This window comes from Mchenga conophoros, linkage group LG11 (assembly GCF_057382185.1).
Source record: "Mchenga conophoros isolate Kocher_MC1m ecotype Shallow Benthic linkage group LG11, M_conophoros_male_GT1.1, whole genome shotgun sequence".
NCBI classification, from domain to species: domain Eukaryota; kingdom Metazoa; phylum Chordata; class Actinopteri; order Cichliformes; family Cichlidae; genus Mchenga; species Mchenga conophoros.
Window position 1 is genome coordinate 23,719,458 of NC_140536.1, and position 14,909 is coordinate 23,734,366.

The 14,909-nt window shown below is 42.4% G+C and overlaps 1 protein-coding gene across 5 annotated transcripts in view; it reads right to left on the bottom strand.

The window, feature by feature from the left end:
• grik5 (glutamate receptor, ionotropic, kainate 5) overlaps positions 1–14,909 on the bottom strand; it is a 95,550-nt gene that overhangs the window by 40,724 nt on the left and 39,917 nt on the right. For all 5 annotated transcript variants that reach the window (XM_085291625.1, XM_085291623.1, XM_085291624.1 and 2 more), the window contains 2 exons: positions 4,611–4,772; positions 3,059–3,223 (listed from right to left, as the gene is read on the bottom strand). In XM_085291625.1, coding sequence (XP_085147751.1) covers positions 3,059–3,223; positions 4,611–4,722 — 277 coding nt within the window. In that variant the 5' untranslated portion in view covers positions 4,723–4,772. The remainder of the gene's footprint in view (positions 1–3,058; positions 3,224–4,610; positions 4,773–14,909) is intronic.

Genomic DNA, 14,909 nt, shown 5'->3' on the forward strand with positions numbered 1-14,909 from the left:
TGCTCAGGAATGGCTCAAGCAAACACTATTTCTGCAGTACAATCAAGCATACTGCTGGTTTCACTACTTCAAACCCCAACAGATGTCTTCACTATAACTGTGTATTTAGTGTATAATTCACATTCCTTTGACATATTGAATTTCAGTATCCATGTTTACATTTATATTGTCTATCGTGTGTGTGTTTCCTGTTACAGTTTTCTATCTACAATACACTAACTAGGTTCATATACATAAAACGTAAAGGGAAAAAAACAGTTTCACTTATGGACAGACCTGGAAGTATTACTGATCATAATTATCATCTGAATTCCCACCTAACAAAGACAAAAATAACTGAACTGGTTTAAAATCTGTTGAAATGTAAGGAAAATTTCCACTCTAGCTTCTCTACAGCTCACACAATCGATAAAGAATATGAACATACACAATCTGAAGCGTTCTGGCTTTTATTGTTTACCAATCATGTCTGAGTAAGCGTAGAGGACAAAAGATTGCCGCAAAGCAATCTTAAAGCCATCAACTATCATTTGGGGATTCTTTAACGTTCTTTAACGTTCCATTAAAAGCCACTTTCTGCTGCTTCCTTATTCACACATGGGGTCATCACAGCAGGTAGCTGCGCATCCTTGATTTGGCAGATTTTTACACCAGATGACTCTCCTGATACAACTCCCAAGGGATTTTTCTCTCCTCCCAAGATGAAACCATGGACCTTTCACCGTAAACCACTACACTATGGGATACAGCATTAGGAAAAAAATGACCACCACATATAAAAAGGAAGTCTCAAACTATCCGCTATCCTCACAGCGGGAATGGCAATCATTCCCTGAGACTACATAGGCAGACTAGCTGATGAGTTCCCAGAATGAGCCCAGATATCAAAGCAAAAGTGTAAAAAAAAGTTGCTATTTTATGCCTGCACATAAACCCCATAAAACATTAAAGTGGCGAGTGACCCACAAGAACAGTTGGCACAGCCATAAATAAAAACATGGCAGAAGAGAGTAAATGTGTTGCGGACACTAAAAAAAAGAAACGAATTTAATAAATATCAACTTTCTCGCTAACATTTAATTTCTAGTGTGGTATACACTTGTAACATTTACTTTGCATCCATACAAAGTTACCATGGTTAGTTGGAAGAGTTATTTATTAGCCGTAACCTTGACAACACCTCAGCCAAGGTAGTTATTTTCTTGGAATCGTGTATTTAAAATATTGTTTTTATAAAAATGACTGCATCTTATTTTAGCTTCTATTTGGTTTTCACATGCTGAGTTAAAAGCACATGAAGTCAAAGAACAGCTTGAGAATGGTTGTGTAATATATATAATTTCCTGGGAGCACATAAATGCAGGGTTCGCTAATCTGTTCGAGGTTTAAATGTCATTTTGAACATATAGCTCAATATATGGGAAACAAAGCCGAGATTTAGACTTATTTCCTAAACATTCCCTTTATAATCAAAACTTTGTGCTGAGCAGTGACCGTGACAGACAATGGTTAACGCCACAGGACATTTGGAGCTCTGCAGTTATTAAGTCAGCAAAGCTTTTTGACTTTTATGCACTCAACGATCCCGCCCTGTAACTTTACGTGGTGTGCTGCTTTGTGGCTCAGTTGCTGTGGTTCCTAAACATTTCCACTTTGCAACAGCTGATCCTGGAATATTTAGTGGGAAGAAATTTCCTAAATTGACTATTTGCAAAGGTAGCATCTTTACAATACCACATTTAGAACAATGCATTCTTTCACAAATGTTTGTAAAGGCAGAATACATGGTTAGGGCTTGATTTTATACACCTGTGGCAAAAAAAAACCCCACCTAAATTCAAAGATTAACAGGTTTAGCCCAATGCTTGTGTCCATATTGTGTAAGCAACACTGGGAATGCTATCCACTGAGAGGCTAAAAAATACCTACTGACAGATTTTTGTACTCTCTCTCTTAATCCCTGCTAAGCTCTTTTTTAATGACAATGTTTTTGTGAATCCATCTAAAAATTATTCACAGACACATCAAAAATGCCTGACTAAACTGTGATTATTTTCCTTTACTGTGTATTAGCTTGTTGTATTAATTGATTCCAATGTGCGAGCTTACAGTATATGCTCATATTGTGCCTGTGTGTGAATGTGCATAAGCGTCTGCAGAGAGGGTTTGTGTGTGCATGCATGTGTAAAGGCCTGTGTGGGTTGAGTGTGTGCATGCGCGCCTCAGTTGTAGCCGTAAGATGACGAGCTCTCTGATCCAGAGACCAAAAAATGCTTTGAGCAAACAAGCCTGTCAGAGTCTCCTGCCCATTGGTCAAGGACACACACATACACACACCCCTGCAACTCAAGCATGCACATATGTACACAACCCTTCTCAAGCACACACAGACATTTTGCCAGTAGCTTGTGGCAGGGTCGCTGACCGATTAGAATAGGAGCAGGGTTTCTATCTCTTCAGTGGTTGGATTCAGCAGTGCTTCCTTCTGTCTTTGCACACTCTCTATATCAATACAATTTTCATGAAGCAGCCTCTCTGCTGCGTTCTGTTTGCCTGTACTGCTGATCTGTATTAGTATTTGATGATTTGTTTTCATCATGGTCTGCACAGCACACAGCGCCAGCTGTTACTGGAGGGCACAGGTCCACTGTTTTTAATGAGACAGTCTTAGTGGCCCATTACTGGTCTCCAATGACATGTAAACTAATCAGCAAAATCCCTTACTGGCTCCTAATCGCATGAAAGTGCTGGTGTTTTATCACCCTATGTATCATTTGAGGTTATTGTTTTTAAAGAGGCAGCTTTTGAGAAAATGCAATCTTATGTATTTATAACTCTATAACAGCACATTTCTGAAGTGTTTTAGAATTAAAGTACTGCAATATTGCTGCTCCTGGTTCTTCTCTCTATTTGTCACTATTACTGTTAATATTAAAGACTACCAATAAAACCTTCTTGTATCCCCAGTTTTCACTCTCTGTGGGGCATTATGTCCCAGTGGACAATAGTGTTTGCTGGAATGTGATTCTGCCACAGTGGTCATTCTCACACCACTCACTGGTGTCTGTAGTGTCGTACTGGGAGTCTTTTTGCAGCTCATATATGTCCACCTCCACGCGGGCTCGAGCTGGACCCTCCATCACGCTGTTGATGTTCTCCCTGGCCAGGGCCAGCGCCAGCCGCTCCCCACGCCCACACACAGACTGGTCATCCAGGATTGCAGCTAGAGAGGGAGAGATAGGAGAAGTAGAGGAGAGGATGGATGAAGATGGAGGGCAGTGGAGAGTGGGAGAGTGAGTAGTGAGGAGGTGAGGAGAAAGCTAAAAACATAACAAGGCGTAAAGCTGGAAGACGAGTTAACAATATTATCCATCCTCATGTAAATGTGGGAATGTGTAGTGGGTGGACAAGTGGGGCTGATAAAGGGATCACAGCCACCGACTGCCAAAGGAATGAGGTACTCGTCCTCGTTCAGATTAGTATGTGTGCCAGATGCAAACAACATCATAAATCAAACATTTTGGGAAATGTGCTTATTTGATTTGCTTCTGAGCGCTACATGAGAGGACACATATTATCATCATTTGGGTTTTTTCACTGAATATGATGCTGTTTTATTAACGATAAATCTAAGTGGCTCAAGGTGGTGCCTGGTTTGAGACTGGAGGGAGACACAAAGCCAGCCTCAGAGGGTCACAGGTTAGTGGACTCCTAATGCTGGTCCCAAGCCCATGTGGATCCATCTGCTGTGGGAAATAAGGAAGCAACCAAGTGTACCTTTACTAACTATGAACCTGGATCAAGGCCTCAGCACACATTTGTACATGGATGATAACATTACTTTACACATTTACCATATGCTGGCACACCTTTAGCCCCAGTAATAGACTGGGAACTTCTCTAGGCTGTATACCTCCTCTTGCATTATGGAAGTAGGTACTAAAGAAGATGGATGGATGGATGGATGATTGGATGGATCTCTCGTTATGTGTTTACACACCATTCTGCATTTAATCATTAGTATTATTAATCATTGGCTCCCTTCCATGGTGTGGTTTTTTTGTCCCTTCTCTCGTCCCTCAACTCTACACAGATGGCTGCCCTGCCTGTGCCTGGTTCTAGCGGATGTCTCTTCCTGTTAGGTTTTCCTTTCCACTGTTGCCAAGTGTTTGCTTAAAGGGGTGTTTTTTGATTGTCTTTTTTTCCCCTGTATTATTGTGGCGTCTTTACATTACAATATAAAAAAAATGGCTTGAAGTGACTACTGTTGCGATTTGGCACTTCATGAATTGAACTGAATGGAAGTCAACTGAACTGAACCGGATGGATGAATACATGGATGCATAGATAGATGGAACACTCTTCAAGAAGTTTCCTTTTGCCATGATATTAATTTTGGGCACGGATGAGTTGTGGTGTGGTGCCGATTGACAGCATCCTTCGAATAGCTCAGAAATACTGAGAAAACAATAGAATTTGTGTAATTTCCACATATAGAGAACAACAATATAGAACAACAAAAAAGAAGAAGAAGAAGAAGAAGTAGTGTGTCTTTGATGAGAGTTGTTTGACCCCTTTATGTGGATATGGCAGGACAGGTGGCCACTCACCCATGCGGACAGAGGAGAGCAGAGGGGCCTGACTGAGGGAGCGTGGCGGCATGGTCACTAGCAGGAAGGAGAGGAAGTGTATTGACAGCAGCAGTGCTGGCAGAGCCGGCATCTTCTACTGCTCCTCATGGAGAATGGTCTGCTGGCTGCCTGTACCGCCACCTGCAGGAGCGGAGGAATACACGACATGTTACTTCACAAAAAAAAAAATCACTGTCCTGGCTTTAAAGAGGTCTCTCTTCAAATTGTCATGATTTAGCTCATCTTCAATTTGCACTGTCAGATTCCCACGGAGTGGAAGCACCTGTAATTCGACAGCACATACAATAAAAAATCAGCTATGAAGATGTTCACTGTCACTTCACAAGGCAGCCCAGTCCTATGCATACAGCCTGTCTAATCATAAAATACAGTACACACAGCTCTATTCACGTCTCCTGTGGAAAGGCTGCCGTTTAGAAGTGACAGGATGCATCCTTGAAGGGATCTCCAGAGGCAGTTCAAAGAAAACATCACAGCTGACACGCAAGATGTCACGCAGTCAGTCATGCACATCCTTATTGTACATACACACATATATACACAAGCGCAAACAAATGCAAACACACAGATATGTCAATACGCTAGAAACACAGAGTTCATGACAAAGACAACTGCCTTGAACAGTGTATGTATATTCCTTACACCCCCACTACACAAGATACGCATTTACGTGTTTTTTTTGTAACCTAACCTCCATCACAACCTTCAAACAGACACACAAACACAAAGAAAGAAACGGAGCTCAGCTGAGCTCCAGTGGTGCTAAGCAGCTCTCTCCAGGAGTGACACATCCTTGCTCTGACTGACAACATGACAAGGCGGTGTGAAAGAATGGAGAGATGAAGGGAGGGATGAAGACAGAGGAGAGGGGAAGGAGTGCTGTGTGACAGCCAGGCTAGGGGGAGGGGGAGGGGGGTGTTGGTGAGGAGGTTATGGTGGTAGAGGGTGTTGACTTGGGATTGTTTCAAGCATCTCGTTCACTGGTCTGAGGTCTTGACAGACAGCAGGGACACTCAGGTTCAGGACCTTGAATTGACCCTTGCAGCTGAGAACGGGGGCTGATGGATTCATAGGGGCTGACCTGAGACCCTGACGAATGCATGCAGGGGTGAGCTGGTATTATTGGAGCATACACTGTGTCTGCATCAAAGACACAGATCACGAGGATTGTCTTTGTTGAATAAAAACGCCTCCACCCTCTGTCCTTTTTTTTAATAGCCATATTCACTTTGAGATGTCCATGTTATCTTTGTTTTTTTACCTCACTCACCTTTCCAACACTCGTTTGACTTTGATGTTTAAAGAACATCAAAAAAATCTGCAACCCTCTGCTTTGAATCTATCTTCACAGTCTTCTGAACCAGCCACACTTCCCCTTTCCTCTGCCTTTTCTTTGCTCTTTATGCAATAACCGACCTCCCATTCATCCTGCCTGACTTTACATGTCTCGCAATCGAAGGGTGGGCAAATGTGCGCGTCAACATGTTTGTAATACTAATAACATACACCATACCGTGCAGATGGCTGTGCCGCTCTCATTATGGTCGCTGTAGTTCAAAGTGAACAGAGGCAGAGCTTATGCGAGGCCATCTGTATGTGTGACACAACATAGAATAAGAGGCACAATATGGGAGCAATTTTCCATCTCATTGTTTTCCATAAATCATTCCTGTTCAACACAGTTTGTCACGGCAAAGATGGAAACTAGTAAGTAGTTCACCAACAGTTTAAAGTTCCTCCTTGTCATCATGTTTGTGTGCACGAATTCAAAGTTGAGCGCACAACGAGCTCAGCGTGGCACACTGCTGTAACGCAACTGTGTGTGGTGCTGCAAGTACTCCATTTTGCTGGCTTTTACTATTGTATTCTGTTTGCTTGCCGTACCAGTGGTTTCCTTCTCAATTTACTCTTCACCAAATTGTGTGTGTGCACGTGTGCGTGTCCCTGTGTTTATTCCAGTGCAAGTATGAGCGTGCGCTTTCCTCGTGTGCGTGATGGGGTATTGATCGAGGCCAGCCGAAGTGGCGGGCCCTCAGGTGCAGTCAATCAAAACAATGGGGAACCTATCATGGGAGCGCTGCATTTCACAGGAGCCATTTGATTGGCTATTACCAAGAAGCAGATTGCCCTGATGACGAATAAGATCCGAACTGAGGCTATGCCTTCATCAGTGATGGGGAGGAACTGGTGCTATTTCATTGTTATTGAGAGCTATTGACAGCATTGGACAGAGAAGATTATAGTTTCTGTACTCCAAGGAGAGGAATAGTGGGAGTGAGGAAGAAGATGGAAATCTGCGATAGAAGTAGAATAAGAGGAGAATAAGAGAAAAAAATCAAACCGAGGGAATAGGCTTGTGACGATGAGGGAATAAAAGAGCAAAATTGAATACAGAGAGAAGAGATTGGAAAGTGTCTCTGCAGGAGGAGACGCAGAGGAGTATAGAGACAGAAAGGCAGCGGTGAAAAAGTATATTTCCTCAAGGACTGTACTCAGGTATCAATCTGAAGTACTTCCAATTTTCTCAAGTATTTTTTAATCTAAGTTACTTCATACTTGCACTATATTTAAAGGGAAATGTGTGTTTTTCCTTTCACTACATGTGTTTGACATCAAATAGTTTGTTTTTAAGGAATATAATTATCAAACAAAATGTGTAACACACTGTAAAACAAATATGACTCATTGCTGTAGAATAAGCTCCCAACATTAAAGTGGGTATTTTTAATTATCTCACCTAACCGCACCATTAAAATTCTACTCACACTGTATGTCAAAAACTAGTCTCTAATGTGGTGCATATAATAAAATATATTCTATCATACATAAAAGGTCATTTTTGCATATGGTTACTATTTCCCAAAGACAAAAGAAGTAGAAAAAAACGACAAAGAGTCATATGTCTCATGTACCACTAATGCAGCCTCTTTTTTGCTAGTTTTTTATACAGCAAAATGTTTATTTTTAGAATTACAGTTGTGTAAAAAAGACAGAAAGATAACAAGAAAAGATTTACTGGATGGTAATGCTAAACCACCAAGAAGATTCATGGATGTAATGAAGAAGGACATTCAGAGGGTTGATGTGACAGAAGAGCATGCTAGTGATAGGGTGAGATGAAGGCACCCTACTGTGGGGACCTCTAAAGGGAGTGACTGAAAGATAAAAAAGACGAAGAGGCCAGTCGTGAAAAATAAAAAATTTCATAGCTGCAGTTCTGTAGCAAACTAAGTACACTCTTATTGAGTCTACAGGAATTAGGATAGTAAGCAGCAGCCCTTTGTCACCGATCAAAGCATTCAGGTGAGTGTTAACACAGAGCCACAATCTTAAAGAGAGTGGACATCACAGAAAATTCACTCCAAGGTCATAATGTGCAATCTTCAGAGAAACAGCAAAAAAGCCCAAAAGCTACAGCTCAGACTCTACAGGCCTCAGTGAGCATGTTAACAGTTAGAGCTGACAGTACAATAAGACCAAGACTGAACAAGTGTGGTTGTTTGGAAGGGTTACCTGATAAAGCTTCTTCTTTCTGAAAAGGACATGGCAGCACGGCACAGATTTGCAAAGTTGGATCTGAACAAACCACAAAATTTCTGGAACAATTGGACAGCCAAGACCAAAGTGGAAGATGTTTAACCGTAATCCACAGCACCACCACCGTCGGCAGAAACAAAACACAGCACCTTAACAAAAACACTTCATACCAATTAGCAGGCACAGTTGTGTAGGGCTGATGATTTTGGCTTGTTTTGCAGCCACGGGACCTCTGTGCCTTACCGTCATTGATTCAACCACGAACTCCTCTGAATGCCAAAATGTTCTAAAGTCATATGAGCGACCGTAACAGCTAAAACTCAGCCGAATTTAAGTCTTGGCTCACACAAACAGATACCGTCAAATCACACAGACCTGAATTAATGTAAAAATAGTTACAATGAATTCAAGCTATTGCTGCTATAAGTGATTCTAAGAGCTACAGAAGGATGTACTTAGATTTTCAAAGACCTGCACAGAGTCCAGTGAAAACTTACATGATTGTATATTAAATGTTAAAAATGCCAAAGGTTTTCTTACATTTCTTTTCCATATTAGAATTTTGGTTTTTTACTGACAATATATGAGTGATATTACAATAGTCAATAATCAGCAGTGAAACACTGTCACATTACCAACAAGTCTGATTACTGTCTGACATTATAAACAGCTTTATGTTTAATAATCCAGAGGAGAAAAACAGTGATCAAAACTAAGGTCACCAGTTCTAGTTACTGTGGATGTAGCTTATACAGCGCTATTTTATAGGTGTGCAGCAGTAACATTTATACAAACAATTCAATACATTTAAACTTATAAACACCTAATTCAAACACATAAATTCATGTTTTAAATCCCTCTTTTTGTTTCTATTGTTTCAAGTGCATTTTATGTTAGTAATGTTAGGTGCAACATACAATTCACTGCCGGGCGATAGAAATCCAGAGAAAACAGTATAAACCTGTATTTTAGCACTCATGGTTTTCTAGGAAATTCTGATTATCATTGCAACAATACATTTTACCTATGATGGTTTTTGCCGCAATAACTGTGGCATGAAATTCTGGGTCTGAGCACCTCTTCCATCACTGCAGGTGAACGAAAGAAAATAAGCGGCTGCAACGCAGCAGAATAGGATGAGGGGAATTTGGTGAGACACACAGTCAGAAAGAAATAGAGAGCAAATGTTGAGAGACTATTGCCGTGTTTAATTTGCGAGGGCTGTGTTTCTGGCGGCCGTACCAGCTCCACTGCTACAGTAGTACATGGATGAGTCCCTGTAGTAGTCGGGTGTCAGTCTGCAGGGAGCTGAAGCAGCAAGAGGGCCGAGCAGAGCCAGACTAGTCTGAGCTGTAGAGAAAACACTGCTTCAAGCTCCCCTAGCTCGCTTTCATTCTGCACCCTGCTGTAAGTCACCCCACATGCTGGCACCGCTGACAAATACACAAAAGCTAAAATATATAAATATCCTGACTTTCTGTGTGCATGTGTGTGTTTGTGCATGTGTGCAGGACAGTGTATAAAAGAGAGAGAGAGGGGGAAAATGGAGAGTTTGAGTGGAGCACATTCATTCCAGTTGGAGATTTAGTTGTTTGGTGCATGCATTCATCTTACTGTGTGTGTGTGTCTGTCTGAAAACATATGCATATTTGTGTGTGCTTCTTTTTGTTTGTGTGTAAATGCTGCAGACTTGGCGGCTCGCTTATAGTGTCTGCAGAGCCTATTATGAAAGAGAAAACCGTAAAATCAGAGATCTTAATTATCTAGAGAGAGCACGAGGGAGAAGGGGTGGGTGGGTTGTATGGCAGAGTAGGAGAGAGGGGAGGGACGGGTGGGGGGGTGTATGGAGAGAATCAGAAAACGAGGGAATGCTATCTCGCCTCGCACCCCCAGGCAGATGAAGAGAAGATGAACAGAGACTAAGGCAAAGAAAGCGGGATGAGCGATAGCAGGGGAGGAGTTGGGGGGGAAAATAGAGGAATGCAAAGAAAGAGAAAAAGAAATCAGACGGAGAAATACAGCTTGAGGGGGGGGAGAGGAGAAGGGTTTCAGCAGGGGGTGGGCTGGCGAATGATTTGTTTTTCCCCTTCTGCCTCTTTGTATGACACAAGAAAATCTGACAGTTATCATAATGGAAGGATGAATCATTCCTATAATTGAATTTGCAAGTGGAACGGCTTCAGTGACTGTGGATTTAAGGAGACTGTACCGCCAGCCATTATGGGACACAAGTGCTATTTTGCTCATTTTTCTCACAATTAACAGTCACTGCTGACTAGAGCCGGCCGGTTTGCAGACAGCTGGGCTAGCGTGCCTGAATGAGCGCGGTCAGGCCATTTCAGAGCATTCGTTAACCCCAGGACAGCAAAAATGAGCCGAGTGGTCGGTCTAGTTAATGTGTGTGTGTTTTTGTGCATGTGTGTGTGTGAGTAGTTTGTGTACAGTGGGGGTGGAAAAGTACTAGGGACCCTTCACTTTGGCCCTCTTGGCAGAATTATGTCTTGAGCTCTTTGTGTCGCATCTAATATCAAAGCAGAAGCACATGTTCTTGGTCGCATTGACTCAGCATTTTGGCTTTGGACCCCTTCACTTTACCTTGGATGCACCTCTCTAATCTCCCCATTTCTGACTTTCTCTTCTAGCTTAGCTTTGTCCTTCTCTCTCTTCCTCTTTTCAGAAATGCACTTTTCTTTCTAAGGATTTTAACATCATCGTTGCCATTCCTTTCAAACTTAGGCTGAAGATTTCAAGGTGAAGTTGAACATTTTGAGAAACCATGATTTATTCATGTGACGCTGCCTACCAGTGAGCCGTCTATCTGAAGTTTGATTTTTGAAAATGTTTACTTGATTGGAGAATGGTGGATAAAAGGTTATATTAGTTTGGCCACAGAATAACAAAGAGTGAGCCTTCCACTCATATTTTAAAACTACTCCAAATGCAAAGTAAACCTTACAAAGGCAGTGGGCACAATAACATGAACAGCTATAGTAAATCATTCAAATTTGAAATAGTGCAGAAATAAAAGTGACGGTGCTAAATATTTGTTTTATGCTAAGAGTTTCTCTCATTTGAGATCAACATTGCAAACTGCAATCTGAAAAAAATGTGTTAAATCAACCCTATCATTAGAGCTTCTGCAAAAACATCAACTTCTGCTAACATCTTTAAAACCCTTTTTTTACAAGGCAACTGAAACCCCACAGTCTGAGGCGAAGGATCGACCGGGCTTACAGGTTTTAAAAAGCAAACACTTATTTCGTCATTGCATTGATGAAATCTCTGAACTCCTGCAGCTTCCTGTAAGAAAGCCATTCATGATGCTGCAATTGAAAGGGCACGGTTCATCCTGCACCGTTAACACATGACTGTCCAAATTTGTGACAGGCAATTCTGTGCTGACAGTCTCTGAGAAAGGCAACTTCATTTTCTGCAGATCTTTAATCAATCTTGATAATCCCTTCTGAGAATAAATGCCAAACCACTGCAGGATCCAGCAAATCGAGTGTTGATTTTTCGCAATTTCCTTTGACTGTAAATGGATTTTGGGCTGTCGATCAGAAAAAACGAAAAAGTTGAAGATGTTACCCCAGCTTCTGTTAAATGTGAAGGCAACAAATAATCAAGCAGATTGGCAAAAAGAAAGCAAAACAAGCCCTCATCATCATCATCATCATCATCACTATTCCACTAGCAGGATTTACTGCATGGCTTTCTTGACTGCATCAGGTATTTCCACTATTGTGGCCAACGCAAGTCACTCAGATACTTCCATATATTTCGTATGTCTCCACCTTGTCCTCTTTCAGCAGTGCTGCAGACACTTTGAGCTCTCATTTTCACCTTCTCCTCTCTCTCTGCTTTCTCCCACATCCCTGTATCTCCTCTCCCTCAGCCTCGATCTGTTTTGTCTCATCTTCAGGAACACTCTATACCCCTGTCTCTTTACTGACCCCTCTCTTCTCGTTCCCCATCTTAGCTCTCAGCGGTCTCTTCAATCTCGACAGTGCACTTTCTCTGTTACAGCCTCTCCTTTCCCCCTCACCCATCTCCCCCCTCTCTCTCCCTCTCTGTTCATTGAACATGGATAAATTCTTCCCAGTGTTCTCCTTGACAAAGAGGCCCTCAGTCGGTGACACCGCCTGCTTGGGGAACCACCGTGCTCCTGTGACACTGTCACATCTGAGTATGTCACGCACAAACGTACACACAGGCACCCGAAAGCTGCACGCACATGCCCAAACTCTCAAACAAAACTCTGTGTGTGTGTGTGTGTGTGTGTGTGTGTGTGTGTGTGTGTGTGTGTTTGCTTGCTCACGCGTAAGTGCGTCATTTGATTTGTTTTTTCTTTGTCCGAGTTCCGATGCGTGTCTTCGTTTTATTTGTTTGCATGCGCCAGCAGCAAGTTTACATTTCAGCCCTCCTGCATGCATATGTACCACCTGCTGTTCAGATCAGAGCCAAGGCATGTGTGCACGCGTGAGTTTGTGTGTGTGTGACATTCAGTTCACTGCTTTCACCACAAACGATGCAAAAAGATGCGCGGCTCACTGTATCCAGCTGTCGGTGCAGTTCCCACTTGTTGCAACTGTGGCTTATGTAAGCACAGCACTTTAATCACAATTAGGGAGCTCTCCTTGAACTCACTCGCCCCCTGGCTTGTTTGGAGAGCTAAAATTTGCGTTCAGAGCAAAGCCTTGGAATGTATAAGAGTGATATTATTGCGCAGGGCACTGCGAAGAGAACAATGTCTGAGTAAGAATAGAGCGCTGTCAGTTTAAATCAGTGGAGGCTATTGGGTGGACGTCAGAGTGGATATAAAATCTTTTCGCTTTCATCATAAACTGATTTTACGTGTTTAGTTATAGGAATTTATGTAAGTGTGTCCCCATCATTGAGGTAGAAATGTCTTGAGCGTTGAATTTTTATTAACTGTTATAATTTTGTGCTATTTTTATAGTAGTTGCCTTTTCCACAACTGCTGCTCCTTACTGCACAGCCGGCCATCCACGGAGGAGGGATGTCTTTTTTGGATTGCTTCTCCTGAGGATTCTTTTCATTGTTCTTTTTGCTCATGTGCTAAAGGATTTTTTTTTCCCTCTATATGCGTGTGTGTGTGTGTGTCAGTAGTATTTTTTTCTTAGAGAGCTGTGCGAGCACCACAGTCAGCATGTAAACCCATTGAGATATTTGTACGTCATGACAGTTTAATACAAATAAAGCTGATTTAGCATAAGTTGAGCTGATGCAGTGTCGCGAAGACGTCGTATTAACACGGAGATGTTGATGCATGTAACATTATGTACAGCCAGCGAAAGTGTGTTGCATCACAAAAGCATATCAGAGTTATAAATGTTGTGTGTCTGACTGAGAGGATATTACTTTAAAATTACAACGTGCGGCGAACATGAAATAGAAATCGGAAATGGCCCGGCTACGTGCGGTGAGACAGACAAAGGTGGTGCGTTTGCCCATCGCACTGCCACAGCTCTGCGATGAACCGCTGAACCGACTCCACGCAGCTCTCCCACTTAGACACCCACGCACCGCGCTCACTCTCTCGCTAACTCATGCACAAACACACACAACACACAAGATTTACAAAAACACATCCAACACATTCACCTTCACGCACACACACACACACATCCAACACAGGTTGAGGATAAAATGACTCAGATGGCATTCAGTCTCTGTCTCTCTCTCTCTCCGTTTCTCGCTCTCTCATTGTCAGGTTTTGCTACCGTGGCAACAGAGTCGAGGATGAGAGGAGGAGGAGGGGGGGAGTGCGAAGGAGAGGAAAAGAGAGAAGCGAGGAAAAGTGATGGAACAAGTAAATGAGAGATCGGGGAGTCAGAGACCACTGGTCGTGTGAAGCGGGGCTTTGCTTTGCTGCTGCAGTGTGTGTGTGTGGTTGTGTGTGTGCGCATGTGTGTGAGAGAGAGAGAGAGAGAGAGAGTGTGAGAGAGAGAAAGAGAGTAATTACGCTCTAGTAGTGAGAGGCAGAAACAGAAAGAATGTGTTTCTAGTACGTGACCAGGAACAAGAGTGCACATTGTGTTCGACTCAGGTGTGTGTAGTATATATATGACCGGGACTTGCTGCATGTCCACTCAGATGCTTGTGTAATTTTGTCTCACACAGCTAAATCTAAAATTGGTCGTGTGAGATCAGGACAAGCCGTCGTACTCTCATCGCCGACAGAAAGCAACCAGGAGGAGAGGAGAAAGCTAAAACAGAAAAAGAAGAGGGAAAAGTCAAAGGGGAAACCAAGTGCTGCAAAAGTGCTCTTGTGATTCAAGTTTACATGTGGGGCTTCTGGTTTGTGTTTTCGTCTGTACTAATTTGCTCTGCAGAAAGCAGCATGCTCAAATTTGGTTTGTTTTTCAGCTGCCCCGGGCAAGAGACAAATTCTCTCTGACTGCACTTCGCAGACTCGGTTCAGGATCTGAAAAGGATTCACTTGCATCTATGCAAAGTAACTATGCAAATACCCACATATGTAGGGCAAGCCAGTGTTCCCATTCAGGACAGGAATGATCGTGCTCTCTTACAAGGTCCAAGTATCGATGTGGAACGCCAGGGTTAAAATCCTGTAAGAAAGCAAACTCTTACATCATGCTTTTTCAGCCACCTCTTTCATTTAAAGCATTTTACAAAGAAATCTGTGAGAATTTTATTTCTTTGCCCAGGAAAAAAGAAGCATGTGCCTGGACTTGT